At 38.2% G+C, this 13789-nt stretch overlaps 1 protein-coding gene across 4 annotated transcripts in view; it reads right to left on the bottom strand.

Moving 5' to 3' along the window:
• Positions 1–13789, bottom strand: part of COL24A1 (collagen type XXIV alpha 1 chain) — a 135020-nt gene that overhangs the window by 63120 nt on the left and 58111 nt on the right. For all 4 annotated transcript variants that reach the window (XR_014587622.1, XM_083847170.1, XM_083847168.1 and 1 more), the window contains exons 20-22: positions 10194–10247; positions 5836–5889; positions 4448–4492 (exon numbers count right to left, since the gene is read on the bottom strand). Coding sequence is in view for 3 of the 4 variants with exons in the window: in XM_083847170.1 (XP_083703296.1) it covers positions 4448–4492; positions 5836–5889; positions 10194–10247 (153 nt within the window). In the remaining variant the exon portion in view is untranslated. The remainder of the gene's footprint in view (positions 1–4447; positions 4493–5835; positions 5890–10193; positions 10248–13789) is intronic.

Here is a 13789-nt window from a genome sequence, read left to right as displayed (position 1 = left end):
AGAACCACAAAGGCATAAAAATTGAAATATTTTTCTCCTGAATTTTCAATTAGATGTTTATAGCTTATTATGTCTCACTTTTAAGAGGTTATTTTTATTTCAGGCAATCTTTACTTCCTATACAATCTAAAACATGACCTATACATTTGGTATATGAACAACATAGCCCTGTCTAGACCAACTTTCTCCATCAGCTCTGAGGCAAAAGCCTTGCTCCAAAAGTAAAGGTCCAATAGGCTGGAACTGGCTCTTCAGCAAGCTGTTAATGAAACTGATGAAATGTGACAATTGGAGAAGGAAAATAAACACCACGTTTTAATGATTCAGCATCAAGAAAATGCAGATTTCTGCTAAAAGGAAATTATCAGCCATTAGACCATGTGTTTGTTCCAGCAGACTGAATAATTGCAATCAGACTCTGTAATGAGAGCTTTCCTTTCCATATTGGGTGTCCTGAGACAAAACTGATCAAAGCAGCAGGCACCAAAAAAGTTCCTTCAAAAAAGATGTGATTTTTTGCATTTGGCTCTTTTGCTCTGGCTTCTTTGTGCCTGTTTTTCAGAGCAGAATGTTAGTTTCTGGGCATCTGAGAAATTCTCTATTAATTATTTTAATAATATTAAAATGTTATTATCTTAGTAGGTTTTGTGACTTCTCATATTAATCCTCTTTCTCTCCCATTCTCTCTCTCTGTGATTTCATGCCCGAATGACTTCATTTTGTTCTCCAAGTTCCAACAAGTCTCAGTGCGTTAGGAACAGGCTTTTGTTTTGGAAATGGATTAGCACATGACACAGCCCGGAATGCATGGAGAAGAGACCATGAAGACTGGTTCTGAGAGACTCCGATAAGGCAAGTCATGTCTTTCCACAGGGCTTAGCAAAGAACAAGCGATGTGCTTCTGCAGGTTCCTACATGCTCTTTTACTACTACACTGCAAAGAATGTGAAGGTCTCTGTGGTGAGCAGGCTGTAACACAGGAATGTTTTAAATGGAATTCCTAGAAAGAAAACTAGTGGCCACTATTAACTACCTAGATGATTTATTTCAGTCCGGTCAGACCTAAATTGCAGTTATGGCTTGTAAAGCTTTCTTAGCTGTACTGCCCCAGTTACATACTAACTTTGAAGGACACATGGCAGATGCAAGTTGGACAGAGAATGGAACAAGTGGATTTAACTGGTAAAACAGTTTGAAATGCACAGATTTGGCTCTCAGCAGGAATGCAATACAATTGTAAATCACACGTGGAGGAAAAGCCACTCACAGAAGGTTAGGCTAGGGATGTCTGCTTTTCTACTTGCTAACCCCTAAGAAAGTTACCCTTCCAGGGCAGTGTGATCCCAAAGGAAATGTATTTCCTAAAATATTAACTGAAAGTTCCTTTCAGGAAACAGCAACCACCTGTGCTTCTTCTCACCTCACTTCTCACCTCACTTCTCAATGGATTGAGTACAGGCTTGGGTATTTTAATATAAACTCTCTCATTATCTCTCCATTCCCAGCTCTCCTCCACAAGCTCCTCACATGCCTTCAGCCCTCAGGAAGACACAAGCCGCTTTCAGGAAATACTGCACGGGGGAGTGGGGTATTTCTGAGAGCACTTGCCCCAGCCTTCAGGAGGAACTGCTCATCTAAAGCCTGTAAGATACCAGCTTCTGTTTAACACATCTCAGAAATATCAACTTGCAGCTCTTTTTTACGTTTTGGTTTAAAACAATTTCCCCCCTTCAAAAGTATTTTCTGCTCCTGTGATGAACATACAAAAAATGCTTTCACTGACAGCTGACTACAGACAACTAGTGTTAACATTGGGATAGCTTTTGAGAAAGAGTTGATTATGAGGGAACTTAATAAACACAGACAGTTCTTTAATGTTCAATCTACTGTATTTTCACAGAACAAACGAACGCTAAAAAAACATAACATTTTTTGATTTATAAGGATACATTTAAGAGAATGCAAGTATTTGACACTGGAGTAGAATGGGTGGGAAATCCTGTGACCAAATTCAGCTCAAAAATCCCTTTCTAAATTCAAATAGGCTGAACTCTGTGGAACCTGAGACATCCTGAGTAAGCAGGGAAGCATCCTCAGTTTTGACTCCAGCTGTTTGAGACGTATGGGAAATCTTTTCAAACCTGGGACCTGGAGCACAGGTTCATATTCACCTTCTGCTCCAGTAGAGAATGATCTGTTTTGCTGGCAGCATCTGTCAGGTGGGACCCAGAGGTTTTTGGTGTCATGTACTTTTTTTTTTTCCTTAAGTAAATGTTAGGAAGGAGTGGGGAGGATGGCTGGGAGGGGGAAATGAGGAGAAACTGTATTGCTGCCTGCTTGGTGCATGCCTAAACCTGACCTTGGGGCTGAACACTTTAACCTGAAAACTATACAGTAAGGAGATGATGAATTCCAGAAAAACTCGAAATCATCTCCATTACTGTTCAATAGAAAGCTGGAATAGTTTTCATAAAGATAATCAAAGGTTTAAAATATATAATCTACAAGGATACTTTACTGAGTTTAGAGAAAACCAAAGAAAGTGAGGATAACAGCTGCTGAAAGGGGGAGTAAACTACTGATGTCTGTACCTATATGTCTGTAGGACAGGAAATCAGGTTGTATTGAGAAAAACAGGCGAGACTTTTAGACAGAAAGGCCAGACATTAGAAAAAGTGTCAGTAAAACAAGCAGAGCACTGAAGCAGATTGCCAGGGAGAATGAGGAATCCCCGATCCCTGGGGGCTGCAAAAAATAAGTAAGAAACATCTGCCTAGAAAGGCAGAGCTGACAGCTGACGGTGCCTTGGGGCCCCAAGCATGGCTTGAGCAGTTCCTTCAGGTCCCTCTTGGAGACCTCCCCTGCCCCCTTGGATACTTCATTAGTTCACTGAAGACAAACACAACAACACAGCTTTGACTGCATTTACTTTCAAACATGTTTTAAACTTCCTTCAATGAACCTGGAAATTAAGCCTTACGTAAATCAAATGAATGTAATCGCAATCAAGTGAACATAACTTAGAAAGATGGATGCATTCCAGAGTTAACTGATTCAGTCCCATTAAACTATGTATAATGGAACAACTTCATGACCGGGACTCTCTCTCCAACAGGCACGCTGTCTGCGTTACAAATGGGAGGGAAGAAGCAAGGACAAGCAGCGTTCAGGGAGGCAGTGAGGAGAAGCTGGCCTGGAGCTGTGAAACAGCTCAAGCCAACAGAAGCCGTAGAATCCAGGCGAGAACAGATGGGCCCCGGGATGAGGGGAAAACAGGCAGGGCTCCACACCAAGCAAAATTCCCATTTCCCCTACCTCTCATTTCAGGGGGTAATGTTAGCCAAGAAGCTACTCAAAAATGTCTGGAGACAGCAACCCAGGGGCCCACCACGGATCCACACATTCTTCTCTCAGCAGCTCGTAGTGAGAGAGAAACCACGGAGCCGTAAGACACGCCAATGGTGTACACATTTCCCATTGAGAGAAATCAAAACCAAATTAATTCAGGTCAAACTGACCCAAAAGAGATTAAAAATATTTCTGCCTGCTGGGCTACATAGAAAGTTTTCTTCTTGGGTCACTTTGACATCAGCTGATGGTGGCCAGCGCATGCATGGTGATGCAGAGAATGTGATGGTCGGTGTCTGATTGCCCGTGAGTCACCCGCTGCTGCATCATCTTTCCCAGTCGCCACAGCACAACATGGGAGATGCTGTCCAGCCACAAAGCCCTTCCCAAAGAAGAAGATTCAAAGCATGATGCAGCCAAAATAAAAATTTCCATGAGGCTCTTGGCAGAAGCTCAGGCAGATGAAACAATATCGAACTGAGTCACAAAGCGTTTCAAATTTCTGCTCAATTTTTTTCCTGTTTCCTCAGCTAAAAAAAAAAGTGTTATTTTATTATTCATTTTTACTTATTTCATGTGGCAAATAAGCTTTTTAATGTTATTTCTAACAGAAGAAAATTCACAGCTTTGACTAGCTAATGAACAGCGAAAATGACAGAGGTATATTCTCTCCAGAACTGGGGAGCAGTAGAAAAGACCTCACTTTTGATTTTTATTTTTTAAATAAGCTTCAAGTCCCCTAGAATGCTTAGATGCTAATAAATATTCCTAATTAACGAAACTGGTGAAGGTAAATTATCTTTTAAAACTTATTAGCCCAAACAGCATTGTGAGTTTTCATCTTTAGTGTTCTCAGCAGTCTACCACATCAATTAGAGAATGCTTTCTTAAAGCATCAGTCCTTTATATCGCTCCCTACAAGGTGAGTCTCATGATGGGTTCTTCTCCGATTTCAATATTTCAGTCTATCAGCTGATTCGGGTTTACAGAATAATTTATTCATGAGGTGGCATTTCAACACAGTCACTTCGCAGAGTAAATGTATCTTTTAAACCAGTACTTCTACTAAAAAAAAGTCTTCCATAACAAAATTACTTACTCTTGGGCCAACTCCTCCAATAGGTCCATCTGGTCCTACTTCTCCCTACAAGAAATCAGGACTTCAATAACCTTGATGCAAATACTAGCTTAAAAAATAAATAAGTCTGTAGACAACTGTTTTTACTTATTATGTCACATTACATTTGCTTCGTATGTGTACGCATGGGTCTTTGAGTCTGACAGAAGCACTGTAAAAGAGACTAATCTGATTTCACTTAAACTCATTAGCCAGAAAGCCATGCCGTATGTCACCACCAGAAGTGGCCAGAAAGGCCGTTGAACTATTGATATCTTCCTTCACAGCAGTATCTTGATGATTCTGAGCAAGGGGAGACCTGACAGTGATGGATCAACCTCTGTCTGCCCAATACAACTACTTGTAGCAACATTTCACACTTCCTAACTACAAGGACAGTAGGAACATTCTTGCTCTTTTCCTCCACTTGGCTATGGTACAGCCACTAAGTTAGTCAAGCCATTTAGGCAGGGCTTATCCCTGTCTTTTCCTGGGAATGGAGGAAGACTAGAGGGTCAGGCTTGTCAGCTGTATAGTAGAAGAAATGAGACACTGTGCCTGTGCTGCACAGTGCACTGATATAGCTATGCATGCTAATTAACACCAAAGCATGGATTTGTATCAGTGCCATACCGGGAGCTCATGCTGTTATTTAACAGTTATCTGATCATCCTCAATGTGTAAGATTTTCTCCAGCTTTTGCAGGAAGTGGTATACAATCTTTTCAATTCAAAAAAATACATAGCAAAGGAATTAAGAAACACTATCTGCAGCTTCCTGGCTGCTAACTGAATGGATCATTTTGCCACTGCTAGCTTTTAATCATTCAATATCTGTCATTAAAGTCCTAAGTAGCCTGCTTAATTATGAAGACTAAAGGTCTATTCCCAGACTCGTTGATTAAATAATTTCTAATGTTAACTATTTTTAGCCTAATAGACATGAGTTTTCATTTTTATTGTGATGAATTAAGAATACCTAATAAACTTGTAAGATGAAATGTTGCCTTCCTTCCCCTTCAATTAATAAAGGTCTCAAAGATCATTTAAATCTATCTCAAATACTGTAATTAAATTCATATTTGCTATCTATCTCTACACACACCCCTGCTGTCTGCCTGCTTAACAAAAAGAAGCACGTCAGACTCTGGACCCTTTGAGACTCCACTGAAATCACTTAAATTATGAAATGGATGCATGGCCCTGTAACACCACTAAAGTCTCTCTGCAACACCAGCCAAAATACAAAAAAAAAAAAGAAATCTTGCATGACAACACCATAAATACCTAACCATTATCGTTTAACCCTCCTCCTCCTCATAACATTTTATTTTAAACAATCTGTTGATCAAATAATTTTTTGTATCTTACCTCAACTCCTTTGGGCCCCTGTGGCCCTGGAGGCCCTCGGTCACCCAGAAGTCCCTGAAAATCCAAACACACACAGTGAGATCTTACATCAACTAACAATCATATTGGTATAGTCTCTTCTCCTCTTAAAAACCTGGACACAAATGCAAAACTGAGTAAGCAGACCTCATTAAATACTATTGTCCATTTCCCTTAGGAAGCCAAGAGAATATGCAGCAGAATTTTTATATCTGCTGGAAAGCTGGGTATCTTACAAACTTCAACTATATTAATTTTTCTGAAATTATTATTTTGACTTTTGAAAATGAAATATTGGAGCTCTCAAATCAACAATTTCTGTTTTTTGAGGACAATGCATGCCATCATATTAAGATCAGAGGCCTATAAGAGTTGTATTGGTCCTGCTTTAATTTAGATAATCTTTAGTATAACATTTGATGACAACATTGCAATGGAAATGAACTAGAAAGCGAATTTAAACTACCACCTCGTCCAAAACTACTTGTGATTTTCAGTCCTTACTTTTCTGTCAGAATTATATTCAGCTTCCCAAAGATGAAGGACCTCGGCCTCTGCCAACTCTGAGTTTTTATGACTGTTTACAGCAATGCTTTCAAAATTTTGTTAAAATGAATTAGCAGCTAGCAGTGTGTAAAAGTTCTCAGTCATCCAAATTACAAAGGTAGTAATTGGGTACAGCACTTGTTGACCAGGCATAGGACTTTTTTTTTTTTTTAATATCTCTCTGTATCTGTGTAAACGTATTATTAATGTTCTTGGAAGCTGGGATTAACAATATCAGATAAAGCAAGAAGAAAGACACTGTAGAGATGATTAGCCTCTGAAGAAAGCGATGGTGGGAAAGTTCCAAGTGTAAGCCTTATTAATTGCTTACTAATGAAGCTGAAGTCTAGACTGAAGGTGCAGGCATTCATCCAGTAACAGTTCACTCAGCACGCAAAGTAAAACAGAACAGAAAATTGAATAGGCCACCTCAAGGTCCATAGGCCGCCATCACTCTAGGAAAGAAGAGGGTGAAGAGCTGTTGTTCGATGTACCACAGAAAACGTGACAGGAAGGCTTTTAGTAGCACATAAGCAATAGTCCTGTGTAGTTAGTCAAGAAATGGTCATTTTATTCTAATAGCAAAGCACATTAGGAGATATGATTTTCAGTACAATGTAGTCGCACCATGAAAATGTTAGCAACACTGCTACTCTTGCGCTGCACTTAACTGGATCTGCAAAAAAGTTCCAGACTGTACAATTGATAATAGGGCTAAACGAAATTTCCACCTCTCCTTTTAGGTTTCAGACAGCAAACAGAATTGAAGGTAGTCATCAGACATGTGCCAAAGTGTCTGGAAAAAATCTGTGGAGTCAGCAAACAGTGTATTCTGTATTTCACATACATAGCTTTGCAGATGATCATCTCTTCCAAAAACAGTGGAACTCCTAATAGCCACTTGTATTTAGCGTGCTGTCCAAACAAACATAAGCGAGCAGGACTGAAGTTCTCAGCTACTTCCATGGTACAAATGCACATTACCGGGGACACAACAGCTGTGGTCAACATACTCTGTCCTTTCCTCCCATTTTTCTCAGTTACAGAGCATAAATACTTATAATAACATATAAAACCAACTAAATTGTTTCAGAACTTCTCAAACTTAACTTTTTTTTTTCCTGTTAAATAAGCACTGGATTAAGATCAAACACCTAAAATACTGCTTCCAAACTGAGTAATGTGCTGTACACCAGATTATGTAATAAATCACTTGAATGTTATTTTAGAGAGGTTAGATTTGCTGATTACTGCACTAATTTAGAGAAAAATTAATAATTCAGAAGCTCTACTGGTATTTAGAGATGGCTGATCATGCTTATAGAGCTTAAACTTTCCAACAAAAAGCTGAATTTCTCCCACACTAACTGCTAAGAAGTAAAGTTTACCCTGCTTTCTTTTTAAAATTAAAAATGGGTATTGCTTCTGAGGAAGCATAAACAAAAACATGCGGAAAAGAGCAGCATAGTGAAAACAGTTTTCTAAAAATAGAAAGATGGATTTTTTTTTTTTTTTAAAAAACTGTAGTCAACACAAGACAGCTGGGAATCCTGAAAGACAAACACTTCCAGTGTGCAGACTTTCTCTAATGTTCTAGGAGCAATTTAAGAATTTTTCCAGTTCTTCCATCTCAAATATAAGCCATCAATTCTTCCTGATTAGAACAGGCTGTCTAAGCTTTTTGTCTCTAAGAGCAAATGTGCAAGAGACCACTGAATCCTACTCTGCTGTGTAATTTTTTTTGTCATTGGAATGCATAATCTTACATAAACATTGTTGGCTACCTTTTTTTTCTGTTGGAATTTGGGTGAAAAACTAATAGATTGCTAAGGTATGTGTTAAATATTGACCCAATTCTATCAAAAACATCTAATTTAACATGTTGGATATAACATGGAAACATACGATCTCAGTTATTGAAGAAGCTGGGTAGCAGAGCAGGGATAAGGTCTCAGAGCATTCATGTATCAACTTGAAGGATTATAACTGATTTGTAATTCAAGAACTGTTGACTCTCTTCTATCTCCTTTAGATTCTGGACACAATTTATCACCAAATTTTTAAGTCTCTTGATATTTCACCATTCTCAGAAACACAAGACCAACTGCTACTGCAGTGGTCTGATAATCGTTCATATAAAGAAGGCTATTATCTTTTCACATATAAAAAAGTTAGTAAAGCAATAAAACAGAATGAAAGTAAAAGTCCGCATCTGTCTCTGGCAACGTATTTTAACTTCTCCCCATTTCTGCATCAAACAATGATTTTTCAGCCTTCCTAGTAGATTCATGTCTGGGTTATTTTGGGAGAAGGTTCTTGACACAGCTGATAGACATGAGATGCAGAAAATGGCTATGGCTCTGGCAACTGGATTATTTGAGATGTTCTCAAAAATGATGAATTTTGTCATGGAATGATTCTACTATTTTCCAGGCAAAATGAAGACTATATCATTAAGCCATTTACAGCTCCCTGTTCTATATTGTCTTAAGCAACCTGCTGCAGAATTTCACAACTATGCTGATGAAAAATCTCATTTCCATCTCTGTTTATTTATGGACAATTCTAATGCTGTTCTTGGAGCAAGCATAGTTCATGTCCATGGTTCTGCATAGTTCTTCTGCCTACCCACAAATTTTGCCCTCTGCTTCACTTACAAAGCTCAGAAAGGCCCTTCGCTTTGGTAGGATAAATAAACTGTCTCAGAATACAGTAATTTGAGTAACCTTTTCGGCATCTATTCCCATTTGAGTCCTTCTGGAATACAAATGCCTAGAACTCTGTGGGCTACTTAGATAAAGTCTTCTCGTGCTTTGTACAGTAGCATTAACGTGACACCTTCCCTCCTGCATTCTAGAATTTCACTCATTTTTAACAGCCTTATAATGCTTTCCTTTCAAGGAGATCTGGCAGTGGCTTTCCTTCTATTGCCAGCTGCAAAGCTCTAAGTTTACAGTAGGTTTTATTGTTTTAATTCCTGCATGCATCAGTCTGAAGTAACAGAAGTGGGGTGAACTGATGCAAAGTGCAGTTTTTAAGATTATCTAAAAGTGCTCAACTTTGTTTCATATACAAATTTAATTCCAGCACTCTTGTGCCTACTTATTAATGAAAATATTACTTAATGATATTCCCTACTACTATATTAACTACTAAGTTAGGAACGTTATTGGTACTTTTAACAAGAAGTAGTCTACATTTAGGCACTATGCGATCATCTCCCCTTTGGGTTAATTTCTGACCCACCTGCATTTTTTGGTACTCATCCCTACCTCCTCCATTTTAGGAGAAAACTAATGTGTTTTTATCCAAAGCTTCATTGAAAACTCTGTATGAATTTTTGCTAAGCTTGGTTTACAACATTAGTCTGCTAAGTAATGCTAAATTATTTAACCTGGCATGTGATCTTTGTCCATTTTTCTGTAACCTTTGCTATTTCTATCAAAATTTGTTTCAAAATTTGTATTAGCTGAGATTTTAAAGGTCTGCATGCCTTTGACAAGCACTGTTTTTAATATTTGTGATATCCATGTTACTTCCTAGCTACACAGTGCTTTCTCCAAATTTCCTTGCACCTAACTTGCCATTACAAGCTTCCACCTAACACAGTAATTACCCTCATAACTGTGTGGACAGCATTAAACATTAAATTAACTTCCTCATACATACACCTGGGGCAACGTATTTGTATTTTGACAGATTATCTTACCATAACACCAATGTCCATCTCTCAAAGGTTTTCCTCAGACTTATGCTGATTAACTGTTACTGTGAATAAGTTTTCATAGTCTTACCTTGGGACCTTGAGGGCCGTTTAATCCAGGTACACCAATATCTCCTGGAAAACCCTAAATAAATCAGACAGACAAATGTTTTATAGCCTAGGAATGTTTCCAATGTACTTGTTCTGATTCTGTCCATCCATTTAACAAACTTGAATCACAGAAACAAGAACTAAATTTGTTCTACCATTCCCCAAATGTCAAAATACATTAAGTACCCTTGAAAGGCTTGGATAAGTGACGGATTTTAGGCAGCTTTCATTAAACTCATTTTAGCAGATGTCAGTACGGCTTTCAATTCTCTTAACATGAGACTTTTTAACCACTGAGCAACGTTTATAATTAAGCCATTGGACTGGTCTTAATACACAAAGTACACACAAAGCAGCCAGCACCAGGTCCTGTACTCGTAAATTCAGCTTCTTAAAAAACAAAACAAAAAAACAAAACCCACAACCTTAGAGAACAACTAAAGCTTTTTAATCCTTGGCCTCACTTTAAGGACAAGATCATTGCAAGATTAAGAACATAGCAAAAAGCCTTTTGCCTCCAAATCAGCAGGTGCTAATCCAGTTCTGGCTGGCAGTAACTGAAGGTCACCAGCTTGCAGCATTATCCAGAATAAGCTTTGGTGAAGTAGCGTGTGGCATAGGTCCAGCTGTTGGTAAAGAAAACTGTATACGTAAAGGAAATGAATCAACTGAAGTTATCACCTAAAACCATCTGGCCAGTAGACCCTAAGTAGGATACCACGAAGACGCCTTTGGAAGAAGAATCCAATGCTACAACTAGATTCCTTTAAGGAATGAGCACATTTTAAGGGAACAAAGATGATACAGCTAACCCTTACACAGTGTAAACAGCAGGGAGTTAAATTTCATAAATACCCTGTGAAGAAATAAAATCTTTATATTTGTAGGATACAGCATTGGTAACTGACTCATTAGCTAATGCAGAGCTCACTCATCACTGGCCTAGATAGCTTTGTTTTGTTTTTAAACATGTATATTTCACTAAACCTTGCCTATTTGAAAATAGCAAGCTGGCACCAAGAACTTCTTCTGAGTGATTTATTTACTACTACATCTGTGGACATCCAATGCCTACCAGAAAAACTAGTTTCCTTCTTAACAGAACATCACTGCAGAATAAAACTTGTACCTAGCACTCTTTGAACGCATACTTTTCCAGTAACGGAACTGAAAGCATCATAAGTGATCAGAACACCTTGAACAATATCTCAGACCTTCTAGCATAAAGTTCTGTCTTATATCTTTCTATATTAATGCAGGCTAATTCATGGCTTCATTAGAGTTTCAAGGGTCACTTTTTAGGTTCTCTAACCATGAAAAAGGTATAAAAAAATTGTCTCACTAAGTGGGTAATATTTGGCCATACTATATTCTTCCAGAATAACTGAACTTCAAATACAGCTAATAACCATTTCTAATGATTATTCAAAATCTGTTAAGCATAAACCAAACCAAACAAACAAAAAACCACACAACTTACCAGAAAAGTAAAGAGAAATCATAGTAAATCAAGAGGTTTAGAAAAAAAGACATATCCCTTCACCCTCAACTAGAACAGTACAGCTGTCACATCATAGAATAAAATAGAATAAAAGCTTTTTTTTTTTTTTACTGTTCTTATTTGTAGGCCTTTCTTCCATTGGGTTTATATAACCTGTTCTTAACAAGATAGAAAGAGAGAGAGGAAGTTATAAGTAGAGATGTAGATATGATGAAAATATTTTTAGGTGCATTTATACAATAGATCAAACACAAACGTTTAAAACATCAAACAATCAAAAAAAATACAAAAACACCTTAGCGTTAGCACTTGAATACTAGCTAGTACTAAAGAAAACCCACTGAAGAATGAAAAAAGAACTGAGCTGAATGTTCAGAATAACTGGAACAGCCCTAACGGACAGCATTTCACAAACATCACGTTGGACATTGCTTTTTTGCCATAAAGCAACTGGTAGAGCCATGCAACAGCTCCAACATGCCTCTAGGTGGCACTTGGCATATTATTCACGTGACAAAGGCACCCAGACGGGTAGCTCGACGTCGTCGTTGAAATTGAGTCGAGATTAAAAACAAAGAACAACAAAAAAAAAACAACCTTGACACACTGGTGACATTTGGAAATTTCAAGCCAAATCTCATGAGGTGAGAGCTCTACTGGCCTGACAGCATCAACACTAGCAATGCATTTAAACATTTAAAATCTTGGATCATTTTGTCTTTGCTGTAAAGAATAGTCTAGCAGTTTTCTTGAGCAGTACCACCAATGCAACACAGACGTTACAGCAGCCCTAGAGCACTATATCCAAGCTGGTCTCATATCAGTGAGAGTCCAGGAGATGATTAGAGTAATCCATGACATAGAAAACGTCACTTAAGCCAATTAGAGAAAATGAATAAAGGAGCTCTTAAAACACCTCAGCAATGGCATTTGCCATTCAGACTCTGAGCAGTGAAACGGTATGCATTTCTATTTATACTTAAATTTGCGAAGAATTATTCAGCAGCCAGTTCCGTAGGAAGCCACTCCAGATTAAAAATTATTATTGTTCCATAAGCGAAAGGCTGGGAGATCAATGTATAGCTTCCAGCTGCAACTTAGTTTTCTGCAGAGACTAAGCGGAACAAAGCATCACTTGATATTATAGCTTCTCCAAGGGAAATGTGACGGGCAGATTCTGGTCTTGCTATCAGCCAGAACCCTGACAGCCTGTAGACTACCAATTATTTTCAAAATCTTGCTGCAGAGAGAGATGGCCTTTTGCCAGCAAAGCACTTTAGAGTTCACTCAGTTTAATCATACTAGAGAGTGTCAGAAACTACAGTAACCACCTATCTCAACACAAAGGTAGTTTAATCTTGCTATGAAAGTTGCTTTTTGCGCTCAACCATTTGAGCATAAAATTAATTTCATAAATAATACATTTATTGTTCTCATTTACCTATATGATCTTTAATAAACAAAAACGCAGAGATGAGCTGGCTGCTACAACATCAGGGTATGTCTTTTTGTACTGAAATCAGTGTCTCAGAGACGAGGAATCTGCAAATGCTGTTGCTTTTCTTTTGTTTGTTTTCCTGTGTGGCTGCTAACATGGAAGCAGAATATCAGGAATGTTTGGAGATTACACTCACTTTCCACTAGGAATTTTCTTGCATTTGCAGAAGCCCACTCACTCCAAGCAGTTTCCACATGACATTTGCCAGCATCACTATTAGTCACTGGTCCTCACGCCCTCAGCTTCTCAGCAGCCCTCAGAGGGATGGGGATGAGAGCTCTGGTGCGAGAGCAACACAGAGCAAAAATCTCTCCAGGGACTGTGTTAGTCCCTGCAGTTGACAAATGCCCCTTCTCAGAAGCAATTTCATTCAATTGCATGCTGTGTTTCATTTGAATGAGAGTTTACAATGAATTTTCAGAAGCAATACTGACTGAACTTCAGCAAGAAGCTTTATTAGAGCTTCATTACAACTTATTATCAAATTACCAAAGAAAGATTTCTGCTTAAAACTAAAATCTCTTGGAATTGAGAAAGAGAGAGCTTTAATTTTGCATTCTCAAATAAGAAGTGTTCA

This window comes from Anser anser (assembly GCF_964211835.1).
Source record: "Anser anser genome assembly, chromosome: 8".
NCBI classification, from domain to species: domain Eukaryota; kingdom Metazoa; phylum Chordata; class Aves; order Anseriformes; family Anatidae; genus Anser; species Anser anser.
This window is presented reverse-complemented; position numbering and strand designations above follow the sequence as displayed.